The following is a 24444-nucleotide window of genomic DNA, read 5'->3' on the forward strand; positions in this document are numbered from 1 at the left end:
TGACGCCATCAGAGACCGCGGGAAGTTCAAAACGAAGGGAAGTTACTTATTGTTTTCTTCCGACCGGCCACCTGGGAATGGAGATCTGAAAAGACTGAGGAGGCTATGGCCACCAAGCAGCTGGCTCGGTATGTGTGTGTCTGTCGATTATTTCCTTCTTGCGTGCGCGTGCGCGCGCGAATCTCAGGGAAATGGGAGGGCGCGTTGGAGAGCCTCGGGCTTTGAGTTCGCTGTTTGCGCGTGAGCGTGCGCACCTGGGGACAGACACGTTAGAGACCTGGATCAGCCTTCTTTGGGGTCACCCACGGAATCTGACAGGTCTCTGGGGTTTGTCTCCCCTGTAGGAAGGCTAGTGCAGGTGCGCTGGAAGGGTGAGGGCGGAGCCAGGGGTGCGTTTGTATATTTCCGGACTCGGAAGTCAGGAAGACTTCAGTTTGAATACTGTCTTGGAGGTTTACTAATAAATGTGCAACTGACTTGGGACCCTTCGGCTTCAATGTTTATTAATGCAAAACAGAGATAACCACACCTACCACACGGAGCTAGTGTGAAGATTAAGTGAGAAAACATATATAAAGCATTTTGCAAACTTTAACGTGCTATATGTCTCCTCCCTCCTACATTTATGTAGCACATTAAGATTTGGAAAGTGCCTTACAAATAATGTCATTTTATTCTCACAACTCTGACAAATGGGGGAGTCGATTCAGAAAGAAATGATTTGCCCAGGCTTACCCAGCTAATAACTGCCTGATCTTGGATTTGAATTCCAGTATTCCTGACACCAGTCAAACATTAAGTTCCTACTACATTCAAGATGCTATGCTAATTTCTGGGGATACAAAGAAAGCCAAATGACCATCTTGCTTTCAAAGAGCTCTGGAGGAAACAACATGCAGACAACTATTTAAAAAAAAAAGCAATAGATAGGATAAATTGGAGATAATCAAAGGAGAGAAGCGCCCAGAATTAAGCCTTGCAGAAGCCAGGATTTTAGTTGAGACTTGAAAGAAGTCAGGGAAGCCAGGAAACAGAGCCTAGGAGGGACTGTGTTTTGACTTTCTATTATTAGGTCACCAGATGGTTGGGGACAGGGATCTCTGTATTATTAATCCATCAAAATGTTGCAGAATGATTGTGGTTCCTATTTTACCCCCACATAACAAGCACCCAATACTAACTAGATTAATGAATAACATAATGGTAGGAATAATAGTTTATGTCTCTATTGCATCATACTTAATTTCAAATACTTATTTCATTTCTATCTTAAATTTGTGGCACTCATCCATTTATACTTTTATCTACAACTTCACAAAGATTTACTCTTTAATTTCTGCTTATTTTATACTTCTAAATGTATAGGATTATTAATTTGCATTTATATAGTGTTTTGCTTTAAGATTTATAAAGCACTTTATACCCACATTATCTCATTTGAATCCAATAATAGTCCTATAAATGTCAAGTCTTCTATCTACTTTATAGGTAAGAAAAATGAGTTTCACAAGAGTGATAATCTGTGTTAGGCACTAGGGATACAAGAAGAAAAATAACACTGATTTTTAAGAGTTTACATTCTGTTTGGAGTAACTAGGGAATATGACATTTATACAGATAGTGGTACTGAAGAGAAAACAAGAATGAGTGCCCTAGGAATATTTGAGGAAGGTGAAGGGATCAAGGAAGTCTTTTTGGAGAAGGTGGCTCATGAGCTGAGCCTTGAAGAAAATAAGGATTCTGAAAGGCACAGATGATGAGAAATTCCAAGCATGAGCCTAGTCTAGTTGAGTATATAGAGGGAGAAAAGGGCATGTCAAATTTGGAGATTAATTATCCAGTTTAATTGAAATATAGACAGACTATGTTCAAGAGAAAAGTGTGAAATGATACTATAAAGGTAGGTGAGGACCAGATTGTAAAGGGCCTTATCATTGCCAGGGTAAGAAGTTTAGAGCAGGAGATCAGAATTTATGCCTCTGATAAATGATTTTGGCAAATTTCTGAAGCATATACAATTCCAGGTCCAGTGCTCTTTTCATTGCCATTTAAACTTTATTCATATTACTGCAACATTAGCCTTTTATTTGCAATTGAAGAAAATGAGACTCGGAGAGAGTCACAAGAAGAATCCATTTTCCTGATTTTGTAGTCTTACTACTGCTAACTTACTACTTACATAACATGCAGTTAATGATGATTTTGCCTTATGTTCAATTCTGTTTTGTGTTGTGAAATAGAAACCCACAGACTCCATATAGACAATTTAGGTAAATAAAGTAAAAAAGCCAAATTTCTCCAAGTCAAGTTAGAAAGATTTTATTGGAAGAGGGCCGCATGTATTACATTGTCAGACCCCGACAAGAGACAACACCCAGAGGCTAAGACCTGGTTTATATAACAAAATGAATATTTCCGTACAAGGTTGATGACATATCACAAGACATAACATCATATAGACCTTATTTAGAAACAGTTTCCCAATTACAAAGCCGATTGGTTAGTTCATTTAGGAAAGCCCATATTAGTCTAAAGGTCAAGTCACAAGACAATACCCTTACTGGGACAGGCAAAGACCATTACCTCTCTCTTATCTGATCTGGGGGGAAGGATGGCTATTTTCAAACAGGGAAGGGTTCCTGATGTTTGTGTCATATTGGGACATGAGATTCAGATAGTCAGCATCTTATGAAGGGAAGTACAAACTTAGGGGTTAGACATCCCTTTAGAAGCTGTTTTTATGCTTTAGTTAGAAAGCCTTGTAAAAATCATGAATTCCACTGATTGATTTAAGATTATTATACTAATCACTTTAGAATCATAATACTGATTATCTTAAACCTATCACTAAAATCCAAACAAGTATGAGGGGGTAGGGGTTTTCCCCCCTACCCCCACACACATTTGATAAGGATCACTCAGTAATTTTGTTATAGAGGAGCCCCACAAATAGTTATGGGATACACATATTTACAGCTATAGCATGAGCTTCCCAAAAGGAGCAATGACCCCAAGATCCTTATATAGCCTTGGTTTCTTAGCTCCTCAGTCTCAATAGCTGTTCATTTTCACAATGTATAACCAATGAAAGGTCTGGTATACTCCTTTAATAATCACCCTTTATTGATCTACATTTTTAGGCAACTTGGATTAATTAGGAGGAAATCCATCAGTCCAGCTAACAAGGATAGTCTGGGTAGAATCAGGCCAAGTAAGTAGTGTGCTTAATTTCATCTTATTTTGTGGTGCACTGCATTTTAAGTACTGCTAACACATAACCCTAATTTGGTCTGTTGCAGAGCAATTATTCGACTACTTAATTATCATTGATTTTGAGTCAACATGCTGGAATGATGGGAAACATCACTACAGCCAGGAGATAAGTAAGGCTGAATGAAACAATATGTAATAGCTGGATTTAATTAAGGTTAAAAACTAGATTGATTTGAATTTGTATTTTGTAAATAAAACTTTAACAAACAATATACGTGCCTTGCATATAACTGCTTTAATGTGTATTCAATGATAAGAGTAACTTTAGAATTTAACACTAGAAATGTCAGCTGTTTTTCAAAGCAGAACATATGTATTGGTGTGTTGCTCTAAAGATGACCTAATTTAAATAAAGGATTGAAAGAAATCATTCTTATACTAATTCCTAAATATGTTAACAAAGAAAATACTACCCTTATTTGCCAGTTACTTCTCTAAGAATATCAATATTCTAGGAACTGAACAAATAACTTTCTGAAGGAAGTATCAGTTGTCTTTTCTGTAAAGTGAGGTGATTGCATTAAATGGCTTCTCAGGTCTATTTTAATTCTAATTCTATGATTCTGGGATCCTAGGGATACATTCTCACCACTTTTTTTGGAAAAAAATTATTTAATTAGTTAATTTAAAATATTTTTCCATGGTTAAAAGATTTATGTTCTTTCCCTCCCCTCCCTCAACACCCTCTGGTAGCTGACGCACAATTCCACTGTCTCACTACTTTTTCTGTCTTTATACTTAGTTGTGGTTTATTACTGTAGTCAAAATTTTATTTTAATGAGAACAAATTACATGATCTCAAGGCTCTACTTTTGATAGAGCCTATTATAGTTACTATATCACCATGTATCTTTCCTTCCTTCCTCCCTCCCTCCCTCCCTCCCTCCCTCCCTTCCTTCCTTCCTTCTTTCCTTCCTTCCTTTTCTTCCTTCCTTCCTTCCTTCCTTCATTCCTTCCTTCCTTCCTTCCTTCCTTCCTTCCTTCCTTCCTTCCTTCCTTCCTTCCTTCCTTCCTTCCTTCCTTCCTTCCTTCCTTCCTTCCTTCCTTCCCACCCTCCCTCCCCTTCTGTCTTATAATAGATACTAAGTGTCAGTTCCAAGGCAGAAGAGCTGTGAGGGATAGGCAGTTGGGGTTCAAATGACTTGCCCTGGCTAGAAAGTATCTGACGTCAAATTTGAACCCAGGACCTCCCACCTCCAGGCCTGGTTCTCTATCCATTGAACCACCTAGCTGCCCCTGCCACCCTTCTTTCAATCTTAACTTATTTTAATTGAATACAGTAATAATATTATGGCTTTAATTTGTGATAATTACAGTACTAGTTTAATAATTCCCTTAATATTGATCTTTTTTTTTTAGTTGAGTTTCCAGCAGTCCTTCTAAATACATTAACTGGAGAGATTGAGTCTGAATTCCAGACCTATGTTCAGCCTGAGGAACATCCAATTCTTTCCAAATTTTGTATTGAGCTGACAGGCATAAAACAGGTATGGCATAAATATGAAACTTTAGAAGCCATTTGTAGTAAAGGAAAAAAAGCAGAAAATGAATGCCTTTTGTAGTTAAATTTATTAGAGGCTGAGAAAGACGTTCTTCCCAAATATCTATTAGTGCATTCTATCTATTAGTATAGGCATTTGTACATTATATGTGTTTGGAGAGGAATAAATTTGCGTAAATTAATATCAAATCAAATATTATGGAAATCAAGCCAAAAAGTTTGTCTACCATCAGAAAATTCTGGAGGAATTACTTCTGTTGTTATAGTTTTACCATATGGTTATAGTTTTATTCGTCCCAATTTATAATTAGTAATACTAAGGCCCAGGATGCTATAAAGGATTGACTTTTATTTCCAAAGAGATGGTAAAAATCAAGATTGATGACCTTGATAAATTAATCTCTTCATTTAAAAAACTCATGTTCCTATTTCTAAGCATATTTTTATATCTGAGTATGTTTGTATGGCATTATATTTAGGCTCAAGTTGATGAAGGAGTTCCTCTGAAGATTTGCTTATCACAGTTCTGCAAATGGATTCATTTGATTCAACAGCAGAAGAAGATAACTTTTGCTCCCAGTATTACAAATAATTCTGCTTCAGAAGTAAAATCATGTGCTTTTGTTACTTGGTCAGGTACAGAGAACTTTAATTTGAGATCAGTATTGAATCACTGTAAGGCGTGTTTTGTTGTTGTTTTTTAAACCCTTACCTTCTGTCTTAGAATCAAGTTATTGGTTCTAAGGCAGAAGAGAGGTAAAGGCTAGGCAATGGGGGTTAAGTGACTTGCCCAGAATCACATAGTTAGGAAGTGTGAGGCCAAATTTGAACCCAGGACCTCCTGTTTCTAGGCTTGGCTCTCTATCTACTGAGTCACCTCGATGACCCCAGGCATGTTCTTGTTAGGGAAGATATGCTATTCAGGTTAAACTACATAAAAGGGACTTATCAATCATAGTGAAAAGCACTATTTCTAATTGCTTTTTTGTCTAGGAAATTTGGGGTTATTCAGTAACTCTTGGATCAGCTCCTCCACCCCCAAAATAGAGTGCCAGATATATGCTAGCTCAGATAATTTAAGTTCATGTGTATTTAAATTTCATCCTATTAGAGATCTTTTAGACCATTTGTCTTCCCTCTGATAATTTAAATGAAAATTGAACACATATATTGATGGAATTAAATAAGGAAAGGCCTTACTTGCTTTCTTTGTTCTAAGTGTTCTAAGACTATTTGAGAGATAAAGCAGGCCCCTTTATAATATGTAGAAGTGCTATGGTATAATCAAGGGTCTCCATTTGGTAATAATATTTGAATATTCTTCGCTAAAATGAGTTTTGTTTCCTATCATTCATCTTTTCCACATACTTTTTGAGCAGCTCCACTGTACAAGATATTGTGGTAGTTACAGTTAACAATGACCCCAGCTCCCAAGGAATTCATAATCTGGCCCATACCATTCCTTATTTCTCAAATATGTGTGTGTGTATATATATATATAAAATCCCCGTTCTATCCTTCCTGTCTTTTAAGAACCATGCTACCTCCTCTCTGAAATCTTCCTTGATTTTTTAATTCTTAAGTGATTCCTTCCCTGGCCTCCAGTGTATTTAGTGGTGATGGATTTGTTTGTTGGCAGTTTGCTAAACCTCATTTTGACTCAGCTGGCCCCTTTGGGCCAAGGTGAGCACTGCCCCGAAAGATGGATAAGAATTTGAAAGGCAGTGATGGGAGAAAGGACATGTTAGAGCAAGCAAAGGCAGAGTCGCCAGAAAGAGTGGAATGTGTTTTGGCTTGGTGAGTGGCCAGTTGGAGCACTGGTACATGAAAGAGAAGTTGAAATAGAAGAATGCTGGGAAAGATTAGAGTAAAATTGTGGAATACCTTGACTTCCTGTCTATGGAGCTTAGATTTCATTTGTAAGCTGTTGGAGGCTTTACAGTGTAGACTGGGGGTACTAGGGAAGGAGGACATGATTAGAGCTTTAAGAAAGTCAATTGATTTCTATGAGAAGACAATTTATGGAGAGGAGACCAGGTAGGAGGGACATTCACAAAACCAAATTATTCATCTTTGTCATTAAACTTGTTGGTCTCCCAATTTTTCCTGTTTCTGCAGATTATATTACCATTATCCCCTTCACCCAGTCTTAAAACCTTGGAGTCATGTTTGCTTTCACTATCTCCATTACTTCCTATACTCCATGTCCCCATATCTAATCACTTGTTTCATATTCCTTTGTAAGATCTGCTATATCTAAACACCTTAACATTTTCCCTGCTACCTGCATTCTTCTGTCTCCATATAATCTTATATCTGGGATATCTCCCCTTACTGTAAGGGAAGAACAAAATATTGCTTTTCCTTACAGGCCCAGCTCTAATCTACCACTTTCACTCAGAGCCCTTTGATTTCCTCGGAACAAAATGATCATTTCTTCTTCTGATCTCTCATTGCACTTTATATCTGTCCTATGCGCTTATAATAGAATTACAGAATTTCTGAGTTGGGAGAGACCTGACTAGGTATATACTCTAACCTGTACCTGAACAGACATCCCCTCTACCTCAGTTGTTATGTTGGTAAAATCTGTTGCAAATGAAGCCATGCTGACTGTAAGTTCTGCTTCCTTTTCTAAATATTCACAAATCTGATGACCAATCTTAATATTGGTCCTGGATAAATGATGATGTAATGATGATTACATTCTATGGGGAACTAAAGATATGGCATGGAGAATTCATCAGACTGTCTGCTGGTTTTTCTTTGTCACAAGAGAGGGTTGAAGGTGAGAGTTAGAGGAAAGGAACATATACAGCAAAATGATAAAACTAGTGTGAAGAAAAAATAACAATTACATTTTCAAGTTTTCACAAATCATTCTTTGATTCCTAGAAAAATTCTATAATAAATTACTAAAGGCAATCTCATTTGCTTCTAGTATGCAGTTTCTACCCATTTTTCTTTTAAAAAATTTGGGACATTTGTTTCTTTTTTAGCCCTGAGGCACACCTTTTCTATTTTCCACAAGCTTTTGTTATTAATTTCAAACAATTCATGACTCTGGGAATGGCAAATAGAATTAATTAAAAGCAACTAGGTTTACATGTAATGGGGGAAAATAAAATGCTACTTAAAAAAAAGAGCAACTAGGGTGCTGTCTTCACTTATCTTAGATTTTAACCCTTTGTAAGCATTTTTGTTCTATCCTTCCCAGTCTTCCCATCCTTCTTGGTAGAGAAAACGGAAATAGAATAAGAGTGGAGAGTTTTGCATTCTTTCTTATTTACATCATTGCAGCCATCTTTAGGAGAGTATTATCCTTTCTTCAGTCTTTTTCCTTGACTCTAGTATTGCTTTAAAAAAAACAACTAAACAAAACAACCCTGGTTGACTTTAGTGTTCTGTGTACCATCCTCAGGTCATTCTGAACTTTAGCAGTCCTTTTTGTTTTTATCCTATTAATCTTGTTTCTTCTCTATAGTTCTTTTAAAATTAAGGTTGACTAGTGAATTCTTATCTAGCCATGTTGGCTTCTATTTTTTTTTTTCAAGGAGTCAACCATATTCTGTATCATGTTAAAAGTATTTATATACATGTCATTTCCCATGGTAAGCTCCTTGAAGGCAGGAGCCATCTTTTATTAATTTTTCAGACTCCCTGTAGCGTGTCTGCTGTCCTTTGTATAGTGCAGATACTTAACAGATGTTTATTGTATTGAATTAATTTGGAGTCAGTCTTCTCTGTTTTGTGACTGTCTCAAGTAACTTTGGTCAGCCTGAGCAGGAGAGCTGAAAATTAGACATGTTTGCTCAGTTTTAAGACTGGCATAATGGCAGCTTTAACGAAGGAATTGAAATTCTGGTGTGTTAGTGAAACCTTACAGCAATGCCTGAGAATGGGATCCAAGCCAGAAGGTTGACCTGGATAGACTGGAGGAATCCAGGAACTAGAAGTTATAGTGAGGGCACACAACAGGAATGGTGTGATGGAGGGAGACTGTGGTTAGAGAAGGGAACTTTTGTAGTTTGTGGTTATAGAGGAAAGTAGTTTGAAGTCTATGATGTGTCTGTATTTGTGAATGGCTGGAACTGACTAGAGATAAAGCTTATAGTTTAAGGCTCCACAGAACTATGAACACATTAACATTTGCCTATCTGAAAATCTTTTCATATGTAGAATTTTAGAACGCAAGACTATTTTTCTTCCTTTCTGAAATATTTAGTTTGTCTTATTTGGTGCTTGAGAAATTCTCACATCAGGCAAATTTCTTAGAAATTAGCTTTGTGACATATAATTGTATCTGAAGGTGTCAGAAAAGCAGAAAATTCTTTGATCGCATAAAAAATAAGCTTTTATTCACTAGCACTGATCAGGGAGTTATAATTTTATTATAATGTTTTACACCTCATTTTCCAATATTCATTGTAGAATTATAAATATAGTTGAGGATGTAGGAATAAACAGTGATGACATTTTTGCTTTATTTTCATGTACTTCACTTAGATTGGGATTTGGGGGTTTGCTTGGAGTATGAATGTAGACGGAAACAACTGCGAAAGCCTATATTCTTGAATTCTTGGATAGACCTCAGAGCAACTTATAAGGTAAGAAATTCAGCAATAATAATCAAATTCTGGGCATATATTCATGTTCTTTAAAAGATATTTCTCCATAACAAATAATAACTTATATGTATACAGATATTTAATGTTTTCAAAGCATTTGACCTACTTTATATCATCTAATCCTTAATACTCCTATGAGGTCAAAGCTATTATTTTCCCTGTGTAAAACAGGGAAATATGAGGAAACTTAGGCACAGAAATGAATTGATCCATAGTTAACTAAGCAAGCATGTATTAATAGGAGGTGGATCCAAGATAATGAAGTAGCTAGAAATATAGGGATCTCCTACCAACACTCCTCCAAAAAGATATCAAAAATGCTCAGACTGAATCCTGATGAGGAAATCCCAAGAAAAAGTCTAGCCCAGGATAGCTTAGGGAGAGAGAGACAGAGGTCTGTGGGCATTGGCAACAGGATGTGACCAGGAATAGGCCTTTCAGAACACTCCAGCACAGGGAGAGGCTGGCACCAGAGCAAGAGGAGATCTTAGACCCACACCTAGATACCTTAATCCCTCTGAGAGTAGAGATAGGAACCAGTACCAAGTGGTAGCTTTGTTGGTCACTATCCAGGGCCTACTGGGGACGGGTGTGGGGATGGCCTAGGCCAAGGGGACATTCTGGATTAAGTTGTGGAGCTGAAAGAGGAACAAGTTTAGAAGCAAGCAGCAGTGGCTCAGAACCCCAGGAGAAGAGCAGGGTCTCAGTTCCAGCTTTTTGCTCAGTGTGAACCCTGCATGGGAAGGAATCCCACACCAAAGAGAGGGCTGCAGATCTTGCAGATCTGTCAGTCTGAACCAGCTAAGCTTCCAAGCTGACTAAGAATAACTGAGTCCAACAGAAGTCTACAGTTGCTGAGACCCAACTCATTTCTCGTTTTTCTTTTTTTCTTTCATCTCAATTGTGGAGGAAGTTTCCAGATGGAAGGGAGAGAATATGGATTCTTGCTGATTAGAAAGTGTGTGTGTACATATATGATTTAAAAAAACCCGAGTGATCATTAAATGCCAACCCTGTGCTAATACAAAGAAAGGTAGTAAAAATCCCAGCCCTCAAGGAGTTGAATTATGGTAGTAACAGGTAAACAATATGTGCCAACAAAATACATTCATGACAAAAGTGGATAAAAACTCAAAGGGTTAACATGAAGGCAGACTGTAAAAGGTGTTTTGCAGAACACAGGATTTTAGCTGAAATTTGAAAGAAGCGAGGTGGCACAGTTGAAAAAGGAAAGTGTTCAGGCATGGGGGACAGCCAGGGAAAATACACAGTCCAGAGATGGAGTGCCTGATGTAAGGAAGAGCAAGGAAGGCAATGCCCGCAATACTGGACTGTAGAGGATGTGTATGAAGAGTATAAAATACAGGAAGGTTAGAAAGATAGGAAGAGGCCAGCTTACTAAGGGTTTTTAAAAACCAAACAAGATTTTCTATTTCATCCTGAAAGTGATAGGGAGCCACTGAAATTTACTAAATAGGGAGATGGCATGGTCAGACCTGCACTTGAGGAACACTACTAACAGCTGAGAGGAGAGTGGAGAGATTTGAGCTAAGGAGGCCAACCAGAAGATTCTTTCAGTAGCCCGGATTGGAGGTAATAAGGGTTTGTGCCAGGATGATGGCAGTGTCAGGATAGAGAAGGAAGCATATGTAGGACATGAGATGAAATAGAATTAACAGTATTTGGCAAAAGATTGGAAATAGGGAAGAATAAGAGAGTGAGGAGCTGAAGAAGACATTGTTTTTTAATTTAAAAAATCCTTACTTTCTGTATTAGAATCAGTACTGAGTATTGGTTCCAAGGCAGAAGAGCCAGTAAGGGCTAGGCAATTGGGGTTAAACGGCTAGGTTCATACAACTAAGTGTCTAGGGCTAGATTTGAACCCAGAACCTTTCTTTTCTAGGTCTGGCTCTCAATCCACTGAGCCACCTAGGTTTTGATCATAATTGGGAAGACTTCAGTACCCTTGATAGTAGTAGGGTTGTTGGGGGAGGGGAAGGTTTTAGGTGAGAGTGTTCAGTTTTGGACATGTGGAATTTAAGGTGGTTATCGGTGTCCATTTCAAGATGTCCTTTTGGTCTTCATGGTATATAGGTTAGTAATCTGCATCCCTGCAAATAACTATTCTATGTTTATAAATACATATCTTTTTATTTGATTAGCTTTTCTATAGGAGAAAGCCAAAAGGGCTAAGTGGTGCATTGCAGGAACTGGGAATAGAATTCTCAGGACGAGAGCATTCTGGTGAGAACAATCTAAAAGTTGATATTTGAAGCTAAAATATAGAGTGCATAATGTATTTGAAATATCTAATATGCATTTATTTACAGTTTGATTCCTTCAATGTTGAAAAGGTTCCATGTAGAGTAGTAGAATAATATTAATACTTTAAAGGTTTTGTTTCATAAGTCACAGAAAGTAAATTGCTGCCATCTAGTGACCGTTTTGGGTTCCTAATATAGGAATATTGTATTGGGAGTCTAATGTGAAGTAAACCTGTTCAGAATATAGTGGTTGAATGAAGAATTGGACAAGGAAATTGAATTGACTACAAATAATTATCACTTTAAATATTTTGATGAATTTTTCTGAACCATTTACTAAATTACTATTGATGCTTTTAATGAACATGAAAAAATCTTTCTTCAATAATACTTTAATAGTTTTGCACAGGCACTAAGTTTATGATTAAAAACTATCAAGCCACTAAACTATTATTGTTTCTCATTTTTGTATTTCCTTCTGCTATATTTCTTTATGGTATTACAAGAAATGATATTTGGTTGTATCTTTCCCTAGGATTGGATGATTCTCGGAATACTGCTCATCTGGCCTGGCGCATGATCAGGGATGGTTGCATAATGAAAATTACTAAGTCTTTGGACAAAGTTAGTGGTATTTTGCCTTTTTTTTTTTAATCATTTCAGATTATGGGGGCGGGGTAAATATAGGTTCATTTAGTAAACAGACAATTCAAATATGGTTATTTTAAGGCAATGAGTGATGTTTTTCCTATTTGTCATGAGGTATACTGTAAGAATTATGATCACCTAATTTTCAAAGCTCTTGGATTTGTCTGTGAAACTTGTAGGTGCCACCTTCAAAGAAGAGTCCTGATTATGTTGCCAGAGCTTTAAATCTGAATCAAACTGAAGATACTCCTGGACATGAGAATACAATCCAGACTTCAAGAGCAGACGGTTTTTGTGATGATGCAATTAACATTGGTAAAAATAACACAAATCCTAATGGAAAAAGTCATCTAATGTCAACTTCTATGAGTTCTTTTGTAAAGACACATCAAGATTACTTACCTTCATCAGAGAGCACCAGGAATCTCAGTGCAGTTAAAAGTTGTTTCTCAGTTAATGAATCTTCTCTTCCTCTTGGGAAACTACAGCCTCCTAATTCTTACTCACCAGGGTATGGCCAAAACCAAATAAAAGGTGAATGCCTCATTCAGCATCCTAAATATAATTCTTCAGTACTGGGTTCAGAGTTAGTGCTTGTCTCTACCACCATTTCATCCATTAACAATATCTCTGATACAGATACCAGTACTAGCCTTGATTGTTTGCCATTGCTGACTGATTGGGAGGATGTCGCTTTACTGCCAGCTTCATGTCCTGGACAAAACATAGACTTTGCCCCTTCCACTAATGACTCACGCCCAGGAACTGCATTGGACCCAGGGGAAAAGTTAATGGTTTCAAAAGAATCAACAATGATAAATTACACAGATTTGGGAACTTTAGGAAAAGCACCACAAACTCCTGAGACATCTAGATCTATTGTATACAGAAGCCCTCATACTACTATTTATAATGTAAAAGAGTCTCCAAACCAGCCTTCAAATGTTGATACTTTTAAGTTACCTAACCTAAAAGTAAATTTATTGAACAGAACTAACACTGTTTTGTCTTCTCCTTCAACACTGGGGGAACCAAAGACTCCTTACTCTGTAGTCATTAAAAGAAAGTCTTCTAGTCCCCAGGTTTTCTCCCCAATTAAAAAGCAGTCTTTCAAAATACATGAGGAAATGCCTGCATTTTCTCATTGTCTCCCAGTAAAGAATTCATGTCCAAAGGTTACATCCTCTGTCTTAACCTCTACTGTCAACCTGCAAGACCCCAGGAAGAATGGAAAAATGACACCTCCTTTATGTAACTGTGGCCGAAGGTCTAAAAGACTCATTGTTTCTAAAAATGGACCAAATCATGGCAAAGCTTTCTATAGTTGTCCAGTTGGGAAATACCAAAAGAACAGAAAGAACTGTGGTTATTTTAAGTGGGAGCAAACACTTCAAAAGGAGAGAACCAATGGCATGGATTGCTCTCTTTCCACAGTAGGGATCAATTATAGATCTCCTGGAACTTGTAATTCTTCTACAAATTTAATTTTTTCTCCTAAAAAATGTTTGAAACTCAGACCATCTATGAGAAACTGAATATTATCTCTTTGTTTGTAAACCTTGCTTTAATTTAAATGGCTCCTTAATAGAATAAACATAAAAAGGCAGTTAGTGCTACAGGATTGTGAAGAAACTTACTGGGTATTCCAGTGCCCTGTAGACTAGAGTGTGCCTGCTTAATTAACTCTGAAGCATTAAAGAAGTAAATTTGAAAATAAATTTACTTGGAAGTGCTTAGAAAGACCTAACCCAATCTATAAATTTTGGCATTTTGATTTTTTTTAAAGAATCAAATATATGATATCCTATGGTTATCAGTTCTTCAATACTATTCCTATTTCTTCATCTATAAAATCATTTCTCAGATTTTTAAAGTAGTATGGTATCTAAACATTTTTAAAGCAGTATCATATCTAAACATCTAAAACACTTTTATTGCCCTTTTTTGCACCAATTCTTAGGTCATAGAAAATCATAAATAAAATACTTTGTAGAATATCTTTGCTTATAGAGTAAATAAAAAATGTTGTGCTGGACATGTAAATCTTTTAAAATCAGAGGAGTAGAGTATGTAGTGTACATACACAGTACATAGAGTGTTAGACTGAGTTGGCAGAACCCAGGTTCAAATGTGGCTTCAGACACTTCCTAGCTGTGTTACCCTGGGCAAGTCAGGGTGACCTTGCCTACCTAGTCTTTGCTGCTTTTCAGTCTTAGAACTGTTACTAAGAGAAAAGGTAAGGTTTTTTTTTAAGAAATTGAATTAGTTTGAAACAATTTTTAAATTACTGAATAAAAATAATGATAATGCTTACTTTGTATTCAATGATATTTTTATTTTTGTCTTTGTTTAGTCATTCATTAGTGTCTGACTCTTTGTGATTCCTTGTACCATATCATGCCAATTCTGTCCATGGGGTATTCTTGGCAAAGATACTAAAATGGTTTGCATTTCCTTCTCCAGTATATTAAAGCAAATAGAGGTTAAATGACTTACTCAGGTTCACACAACTAGTAAGTTTCTATGGCTAGATCTAAATTTAGAACTTCTTGATTCCAGGCCCAGTGGTCTATCCCCTGAGCTATTTAGCTGCTCTGCTTTTATTTTTAGAAACATGCTAATCCTGTGACTTATAAAGCAAGGTTTTTAGTGAGATAACTAAAAGCCATGTGAGGTAGCTATTTATTATTTAGAATGAGAGGTGAAGAACTAGACTGACTTATGGATCTTTATTTAAATTACAGTTCTTCATTTGTGTGTGTTTGCATGCACATGTGTTTTTTAAATTCTTAGGATGATTTCTCAGAGCAGCTTAAAAGGTGAGGTTATCGGTAACAATCATTTTCTTACCATTCCTTAAACCATTTGTGGTAGGTGAAATCTGAAACACTTGAGGAAACAAAGGTTTGAGCTAACAAGCTGATGGATTTATTAAGCAATGCATGCTAATTGCATAACAAATAAAGACCAGGCCTCCTCAGCTTGGCACTGGACCTGGAATATAGGGGAAGACAGATTTTATGTATTAAAAAAAATAATTAACAGGGTATAAACCAGTATACAGGACTAGATTATCTGATTTCAAATTGGAGGAAAGATAAAGGATTTCCCAAGTTGAGAAGATGGAAGAGTGAATTTCAGTCAAGTTGGGAAGGGGAAGAGTAGATTTTGAGGTCTTTCCCAGAATTGGGTGATATTGAAATACTCAAAGTTCCAAAATGTTAACTATCTAGGATCCTTATTTTTGTGCATTACAAAAATAATTCTTTACAAAAGGATTTATTATAGACCTCATTTTAAGAATCTGGTGACTTTAAGATCATGTGTTTTTTGCTTTCAATTTTTTTTTACAAAACCATATCTTCTTAGAATTGACATTAAGTATTGTTTCTAAGGCAGAAGAGTGATAAAAGTTGGGCAATTGGGGTCAAGTGACTTATCCAGGGTCACACAGCTAGTAAATGTCTGATGCCAAATCTGAATTCAGATCTCCAGACGTAGAACTCTATTCGTTGAGCCACATAGCTGCCCCAGATTCTTTGTTTTACTAGAATTAAATTTACACATTTTAGGAGCACTTTTTGTTCCTGAAATAAAATGCAACTATTATTTTTACAGTAAGATGGTAGTCAGTGAAACTAGCCGTTGTCATATCCCTTAGAGGGAGGAAATGGCAATGGAACTTGCCAGGCCTATTAACACCACTGCAGAAGCCACTACTTTCACCTCTACAGCTTCCATATCCTTTTTAGACTGTAGTGGGGGGAAAAATTATCCACGGCACCACCCTTTTCCACTTGAGACTATTTTCCCCAGCATATTGTCTAGTACATAATAAACTTTAACAGGTACTTGTTGACAGGTTGACAAATCAGAAACAATTACAATGTTTTGTTTTACTTCAGAATTCTACTTTGTAACAGTACTACCATAAGATGCTTATAAAATCATGAATTTGTAAGCGTCATGTTATTTTTTTTATTTCATGGTTAGGGTTTGCTATGTTGCAGAAAATACCTGGATTTTACTGTTTTGTAATCAAATAAAACTAGACTTTTTCCCATTCTTTCTTCCGTAACTCATTTCTTTTTATCTTCCCACTGACGGTCTTTGGCAACTCAAGAACAAATTCCACCTATTGGTATCAAGGAAGGAATGCGTTATTCTAGAGTTTTGAACTTATAACTAAAACAAAAAGTGCTAAGCAACTTTAACAAACTGTATAAATGGGAAAATTAAAGTCCTTTATGCCTAGAATTATATATAGTAGGAAGAGCATAGAACTTGAAACCTGGGTTCAAGTTCCCATTCTAACACTGACCATAGGAAACTCACGACTCTGATCTTTGGTTTCCTCACCCATAAAACAAGGAAAATTGGCATAATTCATTTATGTAGTTCTTTAATGTTTCCAAAGCATCTTACTCATTATCACCTATTTTCATTTAAAAAAAGGGGTGTTGAGGATCAAAAAAAAAGTAAGATCTAGAAAGTGCTCTGTAATTGTCAAACCACATTAATGTTCACACTTGATTTGAAAGGAAGGGTGCACCTTTATTTGAATTTGGTCTTCTAGCTTGCTACAAAACCATTGAGCCAACCAGGATAGCAAATTGGGGATGGGCTATACTTTAGATGTTGACTTTAACCATTGAAAATCAATTTAGGACATTGCAAAACATTTAAGCATACTATTCCTTTAAAAAGAAGTTCTCTCCCTTAAGGCCATGGGACAGAACATCAAGTAACTCTTCATTCTAATTCAAATACTTGCCTTTCTAGGATATTTGTATGGTGCTGTAGTTCTTTTGACATGTTCCTGCAGTTCATTTTTCATTTTTTCTGGGTCATATGACTTATAGTCAGGTTTGAGAATAACAAAGGCCTTTACTACCTAAAAAAAAAAAGAAGCAATTCTAAGAAACAGAAATCTGTTGCTTGTGAGCCTGCTTAGGGTTTGTCTTTTTTTTTTTTCACAATCTAACCAGGAAATATAAGCATCTAATAGGAGAACTGTGGCTTTCTAGTGTAGATTTTAAGTAGTATTCAGTTTATGCAGATAAGTTGCATGTATACCAAATAGCAAGAGCACAATCAATTGTCTTGGGAGTAACTGTCTATTCTGTAGGAATGGACCAAAATGGCTAGTTAATAGATTCTAAATCTGACCCATCTCATCATATACTGCTGCAATCAGAGAGGGGGTAAAGGAGAGGGCTTTGGTGCTTGCCCTTTCTAATGAGTCATTTCTTCTTAAAAGGGAAACTAGATCTTAAAACCCAACCAGGTTTCTAATTGATTTGAATTTTTAGTAAATTCTGTTTAAATAAAAATGCCGTTGAAAAGTGTGCTTTTGAAAATTAACTGCAGAAGTTCCAAGGTTGAGGTGGTAGCATTATTTTACCTCTCCTCTGATTGGATCTGGACTGCTGACCACTCCTGACTCCAGGACTGCTGGGTGCTCAGCCAGAGCACTTTCTACTTCAAAAGGACCAATTCGGTATCTGAGAAGCAAAGCATTTAGCAGTACTTGATATAAATTGTCCAGAGGAGCTACAGATTTATTTCTGGATAATAATGTTCAGTCTAAACGAGACATGAAATGCAGAAAGGGTAATTACCCAGAGGATATGATAACATCATCTGATCTTGCAATAAACCAGAAGTATCCATCTTCATCCATATACCCTCTGTCCCCAGTCTTATAAAAATCACCACAGAAAGCTGAAGCTGTTCTGGAAGGTTCATCCTGGAAAACATCAAACAACATTTGTATTAACATTACTGTGAATATTACTGTTGGGTTTGGATGGGTTTTACAATATTCATCAGAAAAGGGGGGAAAAGATCTGACCCATTCAAGAAGTCTCTGGCCAGGAAATGCAAATGATTAGTAACAGTTCACTTGTAAAATAGAAATGAGCCCCTTAACTGGGAAAAAGGGAGAAGTCATCAAAAAATGCAAGGGGTTTTTGATGTAGAGCTATTCATTTTGAAGCATTTAGCAGGGTAAGCCACAGGGAAATTATAGAGACTGAGTGATCAGAACAGATCAAATGAAGCTTTTACCAAGAGAAATGTCAAAAGGTTCTCAACATGGCAGGGGAATTCAGAACAGTGAAGTTTTTGACTTAAGAAGAGGCTATAGGCATCTAGAAATGGACAGGATCAGACAATAAGCAATAATTGAGAAGCAATCCCAGTTGTGGCAGGCCTGCTGGGGGAAAAAAGACTTAGTTAAGCAAATTTGATAGCAGGAAGTTAGTAGCAAGGATGCTTGGCTGGTAAATAGGTATGTTGGGATTAATAATCACAATGTGCTTTAATGTAATGAACTTTAGTAGAAAATGCATTGAATAAATTGTTACATTCCTACTTTTACCCACAAATAAACACCATCCTCCATTTAGTACAATATTAACCAACTGATAGGAATCAATAAGATTTGTCTTGCAAGTGTTGGTGTTAAATGCCACTGGACATCACATTTACTTTCCTTTTGCAATAAGCAAAATAAGGTTCTCAATCTAATGTAAAATTATTTGGTCAACAATCATTTGTTAACAGTGTTATGTGCCAAGCATGGTGCTAGATGCTGGGTGGCAGAAAAGGGGGCTATGATCCAGGCATACAGAAAAGGCCTCTGAGGCTGGCAACCAAAGTGTCTCCCTTGCCTCCTCGCCATCTCTCACTTTCCATATCCAATTTGTGGACAAGGCTTGTTATTATCTCTCCAATACGCTTTTTTCTCTCCTCTCAGATTGCCACCACTCCAGTATAGGACTTTATCACCCATGGCTAGACTACTGCAATACTCTGTTAGTGGGTCTGCCTGCCTCAAGGCTCTCCACGTCCAGCTACTCAAGTGATTTTCCTAAAGTGCAGGTCGAATTATGTAAACACCTCCCCCCCAAACACTAAATAAAATCTATCAGCTTTCTATGACTTTCAGGATCAAATGTAAAATCCTTAATTTGACATGCAAAGCCTTTTGTAACCTAAGCCATGTTCTTCCCCTTCCAAGATTCTTACTTCCTGCTACATATTCTTCAATTCAGTGACAATAACCTCTTGGCTGTTCCATGAACAACTCCATCTCTCAACTTCTGGCATTTTTTCTGGCTGTCCCCAACTTCTGGAATGCTCTTTCTCATCTCCACCTTCTGGCTTCCTCTAAGTCCCAACTAAAAGCCCACCTTCTAGAAAGCCTTTCCTTGTTCTTTAGTCATTTCAGTTCTGTCCAACTCTTTGTGATCCCATTTGGGATTTTCTTGGCAAAGATACTGGAATGGTTTGCCATTTCCTTCTGCAAGCTGGCTTTACAGATGAAGAAACTGAAGCAATCTGGTCAGTTCCTGAGGCCTGACACCACCCAGCTAGTAAGTATCTGAAGCCAGATTTGAATTTAGGAAGAGGAGTCTCCCTGACTCCAAGCCTGACACTATCTACTGCAACATGCTATAATGATAGCAGTGTGAAGTTTTTTTAGCCATCTAAGACCTGGATTCAAATATTGGCTCTGCCACATAGGCAAGTCACAATGCCCTGTGCTTTCAGGTTGTGAAAAGAGGAGGTTTGACACAATGACCTCTAAGGTTTCTTCCAGCTTTAAATCTTAGGATCCTACAATTCACAGCTGCTAAAATATACTAAACAACCCTCACCCACGGCATGAAAGGACAGGAGTAGCATGGTGAATTCTGCCCATCAATTCTGTTATTAGTGCCATAGCAGTAACTTATAACAAAATGGATTGATTTGAGTTTCTTCTAACTTTTTTTTAAATCTTACTTTCTGTTTGACAGAAAGACAAGAGCTAGGTAAACAGAGTTAAGTGACTTATTCGGTGTTGCACATTGAGGCTAGATCTGAACCTAGGACCTCCTGACTCCTGGCCTGGCACTGGTATTATTCATTGAGCCATCTAGATGCCTCTAACGTATTCTTAAAGAGATGCTAGTTAGCAAAGAAATAGACCAAAAACAAACAAACCCAGAAGAATGGTCCCAGATAATAAGAGAAAGATGAAGCTAGGATTCCTTCATTTTACAGTTAAAGAAGCAGGCTCAACAAGGTGAAAAAATTTGGCAGAGCCGGGGATAGAATCCAGATCTATCAGATCCTAGGCCTGTTCATGTCAATTCATGACCTTCCTCATCCACAAACCAGATCATTCACCTTAGGATATCTGGTCATGTGCAATAGGCAGTTATCAAAATTAAATCCAATGAATCAGTTAATACTATCAACCTTTCATATCACCTTTTAATTTTTTAATTTTCCTCACCTCATTCCAACTGGTTGAATTTTATAACCTCATAAAACTATGCTTGTTTAAAATGAAAATGCAGTGTATCAATTGTGCTCAGATTTAACTAATTTCTAATTTCTAAAGACATTGTTCATTCCCACTGGAGACAGGGAGTGTGAATAAAATGAAAGGCTAATTTGAGGGCAATTAAATTAGATACAACTTGTTATTTAAATACCATTGATATTGGGGGTAGTTAGATGGCTCAGCCCAGACTGGCCTCAGACACTTGCTAGCTGTATGACCCTGGGCAAATCACTTAACCTCAGTTTCCTAGCCCTTACCACTCTTCTGCCTTGGAAGGAAAGAGTTTTAAAAATAAATAAATATTACTGATCTCAGAGCACATGTGTCACAACTTGAAGAGGATATAAGAGATAATTTATTCTAATCCTTTCATTTGACAAAGAAAGTGCCAAGCAAAGTAATTTGTTCAAAGTCACATAGATAGTGGTATAGCAGACACTAGAATCCAGATCTCCTGAATGCCAGGCTAGCATTATTTCTAGTAGACTGTATTATTTGCTGCATATTGCAAATAATTAAGAATAATAGATCATGGGATAATAGCTAGCATTTATCTAGCATTTTAAGGTTTTATTTATTATTTTAGGCTCATGTTTGAAATACACAAATTATATTAAAACCATTAAAAACTATCACCATAATTAATATATTTACATTGTCTTAATTAAATTTTGAAAAGTACTAAAGTCATTGAATAAAATATTCCTTACTACATAACCAGCAAATAAGCCAAGTGGTCGGTTAGGTCGGACTCGGATACCAATAGCTCCTTCTTGTTTAGAAGGCAGGATGTTGCCATTTTCATCTATAACCTTGAACAAAATAGAATGGTTTATGAGCTGAATGCATATATAAAAATCACATTTTAAGCCTTTTTTGCTTTTGAGATAGTTATCCTTAAACTTTATGAACATTATGTGCTGGGGAACAAAGACCTTTAGAGACCCAAGCTATGCTACAAGAGAATTGGGATGGATGTGGTTCCCTGAAGCCATTTTTTCAGGTCCTGGTATTGTGAGAAAGAGAATGTGCCAGGAACAGAAGAGAAAGAGACGTGTCTGGAGGGAACATGAGGAAAACCTGCTATGGAAAGTGATCTGTAATCATAACTGACCCTTCTGTTTCTGTTTATACCATATCCCTCCAAATTTCCTCAAGCTTTAGAAAGAGTTAATTTCTTTCCCTAGGGGACCACCACATCATTCTTAGCCCCCTCATTAAACTGAATGAGGTTTGAATACAACTCTTTCCTCATCATTCAATCCAGATGAGACAAGATTAGAATTCTCATCATAAAATCAGAGGAAAAAATGGAAAAGTGGAGGCCATGTTCCAAGAAAACACTAGTTAGGTTTGGAACTGGGTGGTAATTAGGAACATAGGGTATGAACAATAGAGTAGTAGATAAAACAAACTCAGATTTGAAAGGGAATTAAGTGGCCACCCAGTCCAACTTAAACCTGAAGAATCTCCTCTATAACATCTCTAATAAAGTGGTCTTCAGCCTTTGTTTGAAAGTCTCCATTGAGAGAGAACTCAACATCTCTCAAGATACCTCATTTATTGATACCTATTTAAGTGGAGCTGGAAAGAAAGGGTAGACCCAAATGGTGGTGGAGAAGCTTGAATGGCAGCCAAATGAGTTTGAATTTAGCTTATCATTCTTCTAATTGGAATGTTCACTCCAAACTACTATCTAACTCATCCTATAAGACTTACATCCTAATCACTAGGTGGCCAGCCAACATTTACTGATCCAGTCCCTAAATACACATTACATATTCTCACCCCTATACCTTTATAGATGTTGTTCAGCTCTTCTGAATAGCCTCCCTTCTCCCCTCTACCAGTTTGAATTCTACTCATTCTTCAAAACTACTTAGTGTCATAAAACCAGTCGTTGCTATTAATTATACCTCCTTTTTTGGCCAAAAATTAAATAATCTGTTTTGATCATCCACCTTAAAGATCGTATTATTTAGAGACTGTGATACTCAGTATTGAGAATACTTATAAAAGAAAGGTCTAATTCAGTTTCTCTGCTACTTTGTTATATATTCCTCCAATAAAGTATGTGCCAACCTTAACATCAAAAGCTGGAGAAGGCTTTCCCATTGAACCATATTTAATTTTCATTCCTTTGAAAGTTCCACAGATCAGCACCTATATTTTAAAGAAAGAAAAACCTATATGTTGACTAAAAAATGAACTCTGCAATGTTAATTAATTAGTGATTAATCTTTTTGTAGACAGATCCTCTTCATTCCCCCTTTAAAAAGAATTCTGTTTCTTTGTTTGCTTTTGTTTGGTTTATTTTAAAAGCAGATTAGGAGAAAATTTAAAAACCAACTTTCTTCACATTTTATTTATTTATTGGCTTTTATTTTTTTCCCCATGACCACTGACCATATCCTTTTATTTAATTTTCTGTTATCCTTTAAATAAGGTAATTTGTAAAAATATAGCTTTTGTTTTTAAAATTAATTTATTTGATAAATTAATTTAGGATATTTTCCTATGGTTACATGCTCTTTCCCTCCCCTCTTCCCTCCCCACTCCTGTAGCCAAGGGCAATTCCACTGGGTTTTACATGTGTCATTGATCAAGACCCATTTCCATATTATTAGTATTTGCAACAGAGTGATCATTTAAAGTCAACATCCCCAGTCATGTCCCCATCGAACCATGTGGTCAAGCAGTTGTTTTTCTTCTGTGTTTTTACTCCCACAGTTCTTCCTCTGGATGTGGTTAGCATTCTTTCTCATAAGTCCCTCAGAATTGTCCTGGATCATTGCACTGCTACTTCTCATATTTTTTAAAAAAAGTCTTTTCATTCAAAAAAATTTTCTGTTTATATAATGTTTTCCCTTAAGCTTTTTTCCCCCCCTTTTGGAGGGGGGAGATGTTTAAAACTAGGCTTCCTTAGTTTTTTGAGCACTTTTTCTTCCCATCCTTTAAAAGATTTCATAGATAATTTACATCTCATTATTTTTAGCTTGTGAGCTCATAGTCTAATAGGGTCTATGTTCTGTAAGGCAAAAGACCTTGAGCTCTTAGACGGCTCAGTAGAGAAATCAGTGGGCCTCAAATCAGGAAGACCCAAGTTCAAATTCAGCCTCAGACACTTACTAGCTGTGTGACTCTGAGCAAATCACTTAACCTCAGTTTTCTCTTCTGTAAAATGAAGAAAGTAAAAGCACCTACCTCCCAGAGATGTTGCAAGTATTATAATGAGCTCAGCACAGGGACTGGCACATAGTAGATGCTTAATAAATATGAGCCATTATTATTTATTATTATTGTTAAGCTCTGTGTACTGTATGGCAAAAATGTGTTTAATTGTTGTTGTGCAACACCCCACCCCACCCATGAAAATCTGTGTACCGTTTCTGTCTGTCCATAGCCCTCATAGATGTTCAGCCCTGTCTTGTTTTTCCACTGGTCCATCACTTCAGGGTTGATTGGCTCTCCTGCACTCACACAGTGCTTTAGACTCTTGAACTTATAACTTCATCGAAAGAAAATGGATGAAAATTGATGGGAGGGAAAAAGGGAGCAAAATGGAATTAGGATTGTTTATTATGCAAAATTTTTTTTAAAAAGTATATCATTTCCTTTCCTCAAATAACTTTAAAATATACCCCAAATGCCAAATTGAGTAGTTTTAAGGTTTTGAAGTAAATAGTAATCACAGTTAGTAGCAAAGAAATAGCATGATATAAATGGAAAGAAATAGATGTTTACCAAACCACCTTGTCTACTGAAATCTATAGTAAAACAAATCCAAGCATT

The 24444-nt window shown here is 36.7% G+C and overlaps 3 protein-coding genes across 13 annotated transcripts in view; 1 reads left to right on the plus strand and 2 right to left on the minus strand.

Moving 5' to 3' along the window:
- The window catches only part of REXO5 (RNA exonuclease 5), a 57059-nt gene extending 44206 nt beyond the window's left edge, over positions 1–12853 (minus strand). The window contains exon 1 of the mRNA XM_007498214.3: positions 12717–12853. The gene's annotated coding sequence lies outside the window, so the exon portion shown is untranslated. The remainder of the gene's footprint in view (positions 1–12716) is intronic.
- ERI2 (ERI1 exoribonuclease family member 2) lies at positions 6–16377 on the plus strand. 2 transcript variants are annotated; one of them, XM_001366618.4, is made up of 9 exons: positions 6–128; positions 3141–3211; positions 3300–3383; positions 4633–4760; positions 5254–5410; positions 9281–9381; positions 11565–11646; positions 12202–12290; positions 12494–16377. In XM_001366618.4, the coding sequence occupies exons 1-9, from the start codon at positions 106–108 to the stop codon at positions 13847–13849; spliced, it is 2091 nt and encodes a 696-aa protein (XP_001366655.2). In that variant the 5' UTR covers positions 6–105; the 3' UTR covers positions 13850–16377. The 2 variants fall into 2 exon arrangements, with proteins under 2 accessions (XP_001366655.2, XP_016279357.1); XM_016423871.2 differs by having other exon boundaries at positions 12202–12297; positions 12494–12618.
- The window catches only part of LOC100026355 (acyl-coenzyme A synthetase ACSM3, mitochondrial), a 32221-nt gene continuing 23967 nt past the window's right edge, over positions 16191–24444 (minus strand). For 7 of the 10 annotated variants that reach the window (XM_007498196.3, XM_007498201.3, XM_007498198.3 and 4 more), the window contains exons 8-14: positions 24037–24160; positions 22735–22815; positions 21363–21464; positions 17936–18063; positions 17719–17818; positions 17089–17208; positions 16191–16449 (exon numbers count right to left, since the gene is read on the minus strand). In XM_007498196.3, coding sequence (XP_007498258.2) covers positions 16363–16449; positions 17089–17208; positions 17719–17818; positions 17936–18063; positions 21363–21464; positions 22735–22815; positions 24037–24160 — 742 coding nt within the window. In that variant the 3' untranslated portion in view covers positions 16191–16362. The remainder of the gene's footprint in view (positions 16450–17088; positions 17209–17718; positions 17819–17935; positions 18064–21362; positions 21465–22734; positions 22816–24036; positions 24161–24444) is intronic. The other 3 variants (XM_056806553.1, XM_056806551.1, XM_056806552.1) reach the window with 3 other exon arrangements.

Source organism: Monodelphis domestica, chromosome 7 (genome assembly GCF_027887165.1).
Source record: "Monodelphis domestica isolate mMonDom1 chromosome 7, mMonDom1.pri, whole genome shotgun sequence".
Taxonomy (NCBI): Eukaryota; Metazoa; Chordata; class Mammalia; order Didelphimorphia; family Didelphidae; genus Monodelphis; species Monodelphis domestica.

Bases quoted from the DNA above. Each gene is read 5' to 3' on its own strand.
- ERI2 (XM_001366618.4), top strand. From the start codon at position 106: ATGGCCACCAAGCAGCTGGCTCG. The intron at 3,384-4,632 runs GTAAGGCTGAAT...TTTTTTTTTTAG, and splicing joins TCACTACAGCCAGGAGATAA to TTGAGTTTCCAGCAGTCCTT. The intron at 11,647-12,201 runs GTGAGAACAATC...ATCTTTCCCTAG, and splicing joins CTCAGGACGAGAGCATTCTG to GATTGGATGATTCTCGGAAT.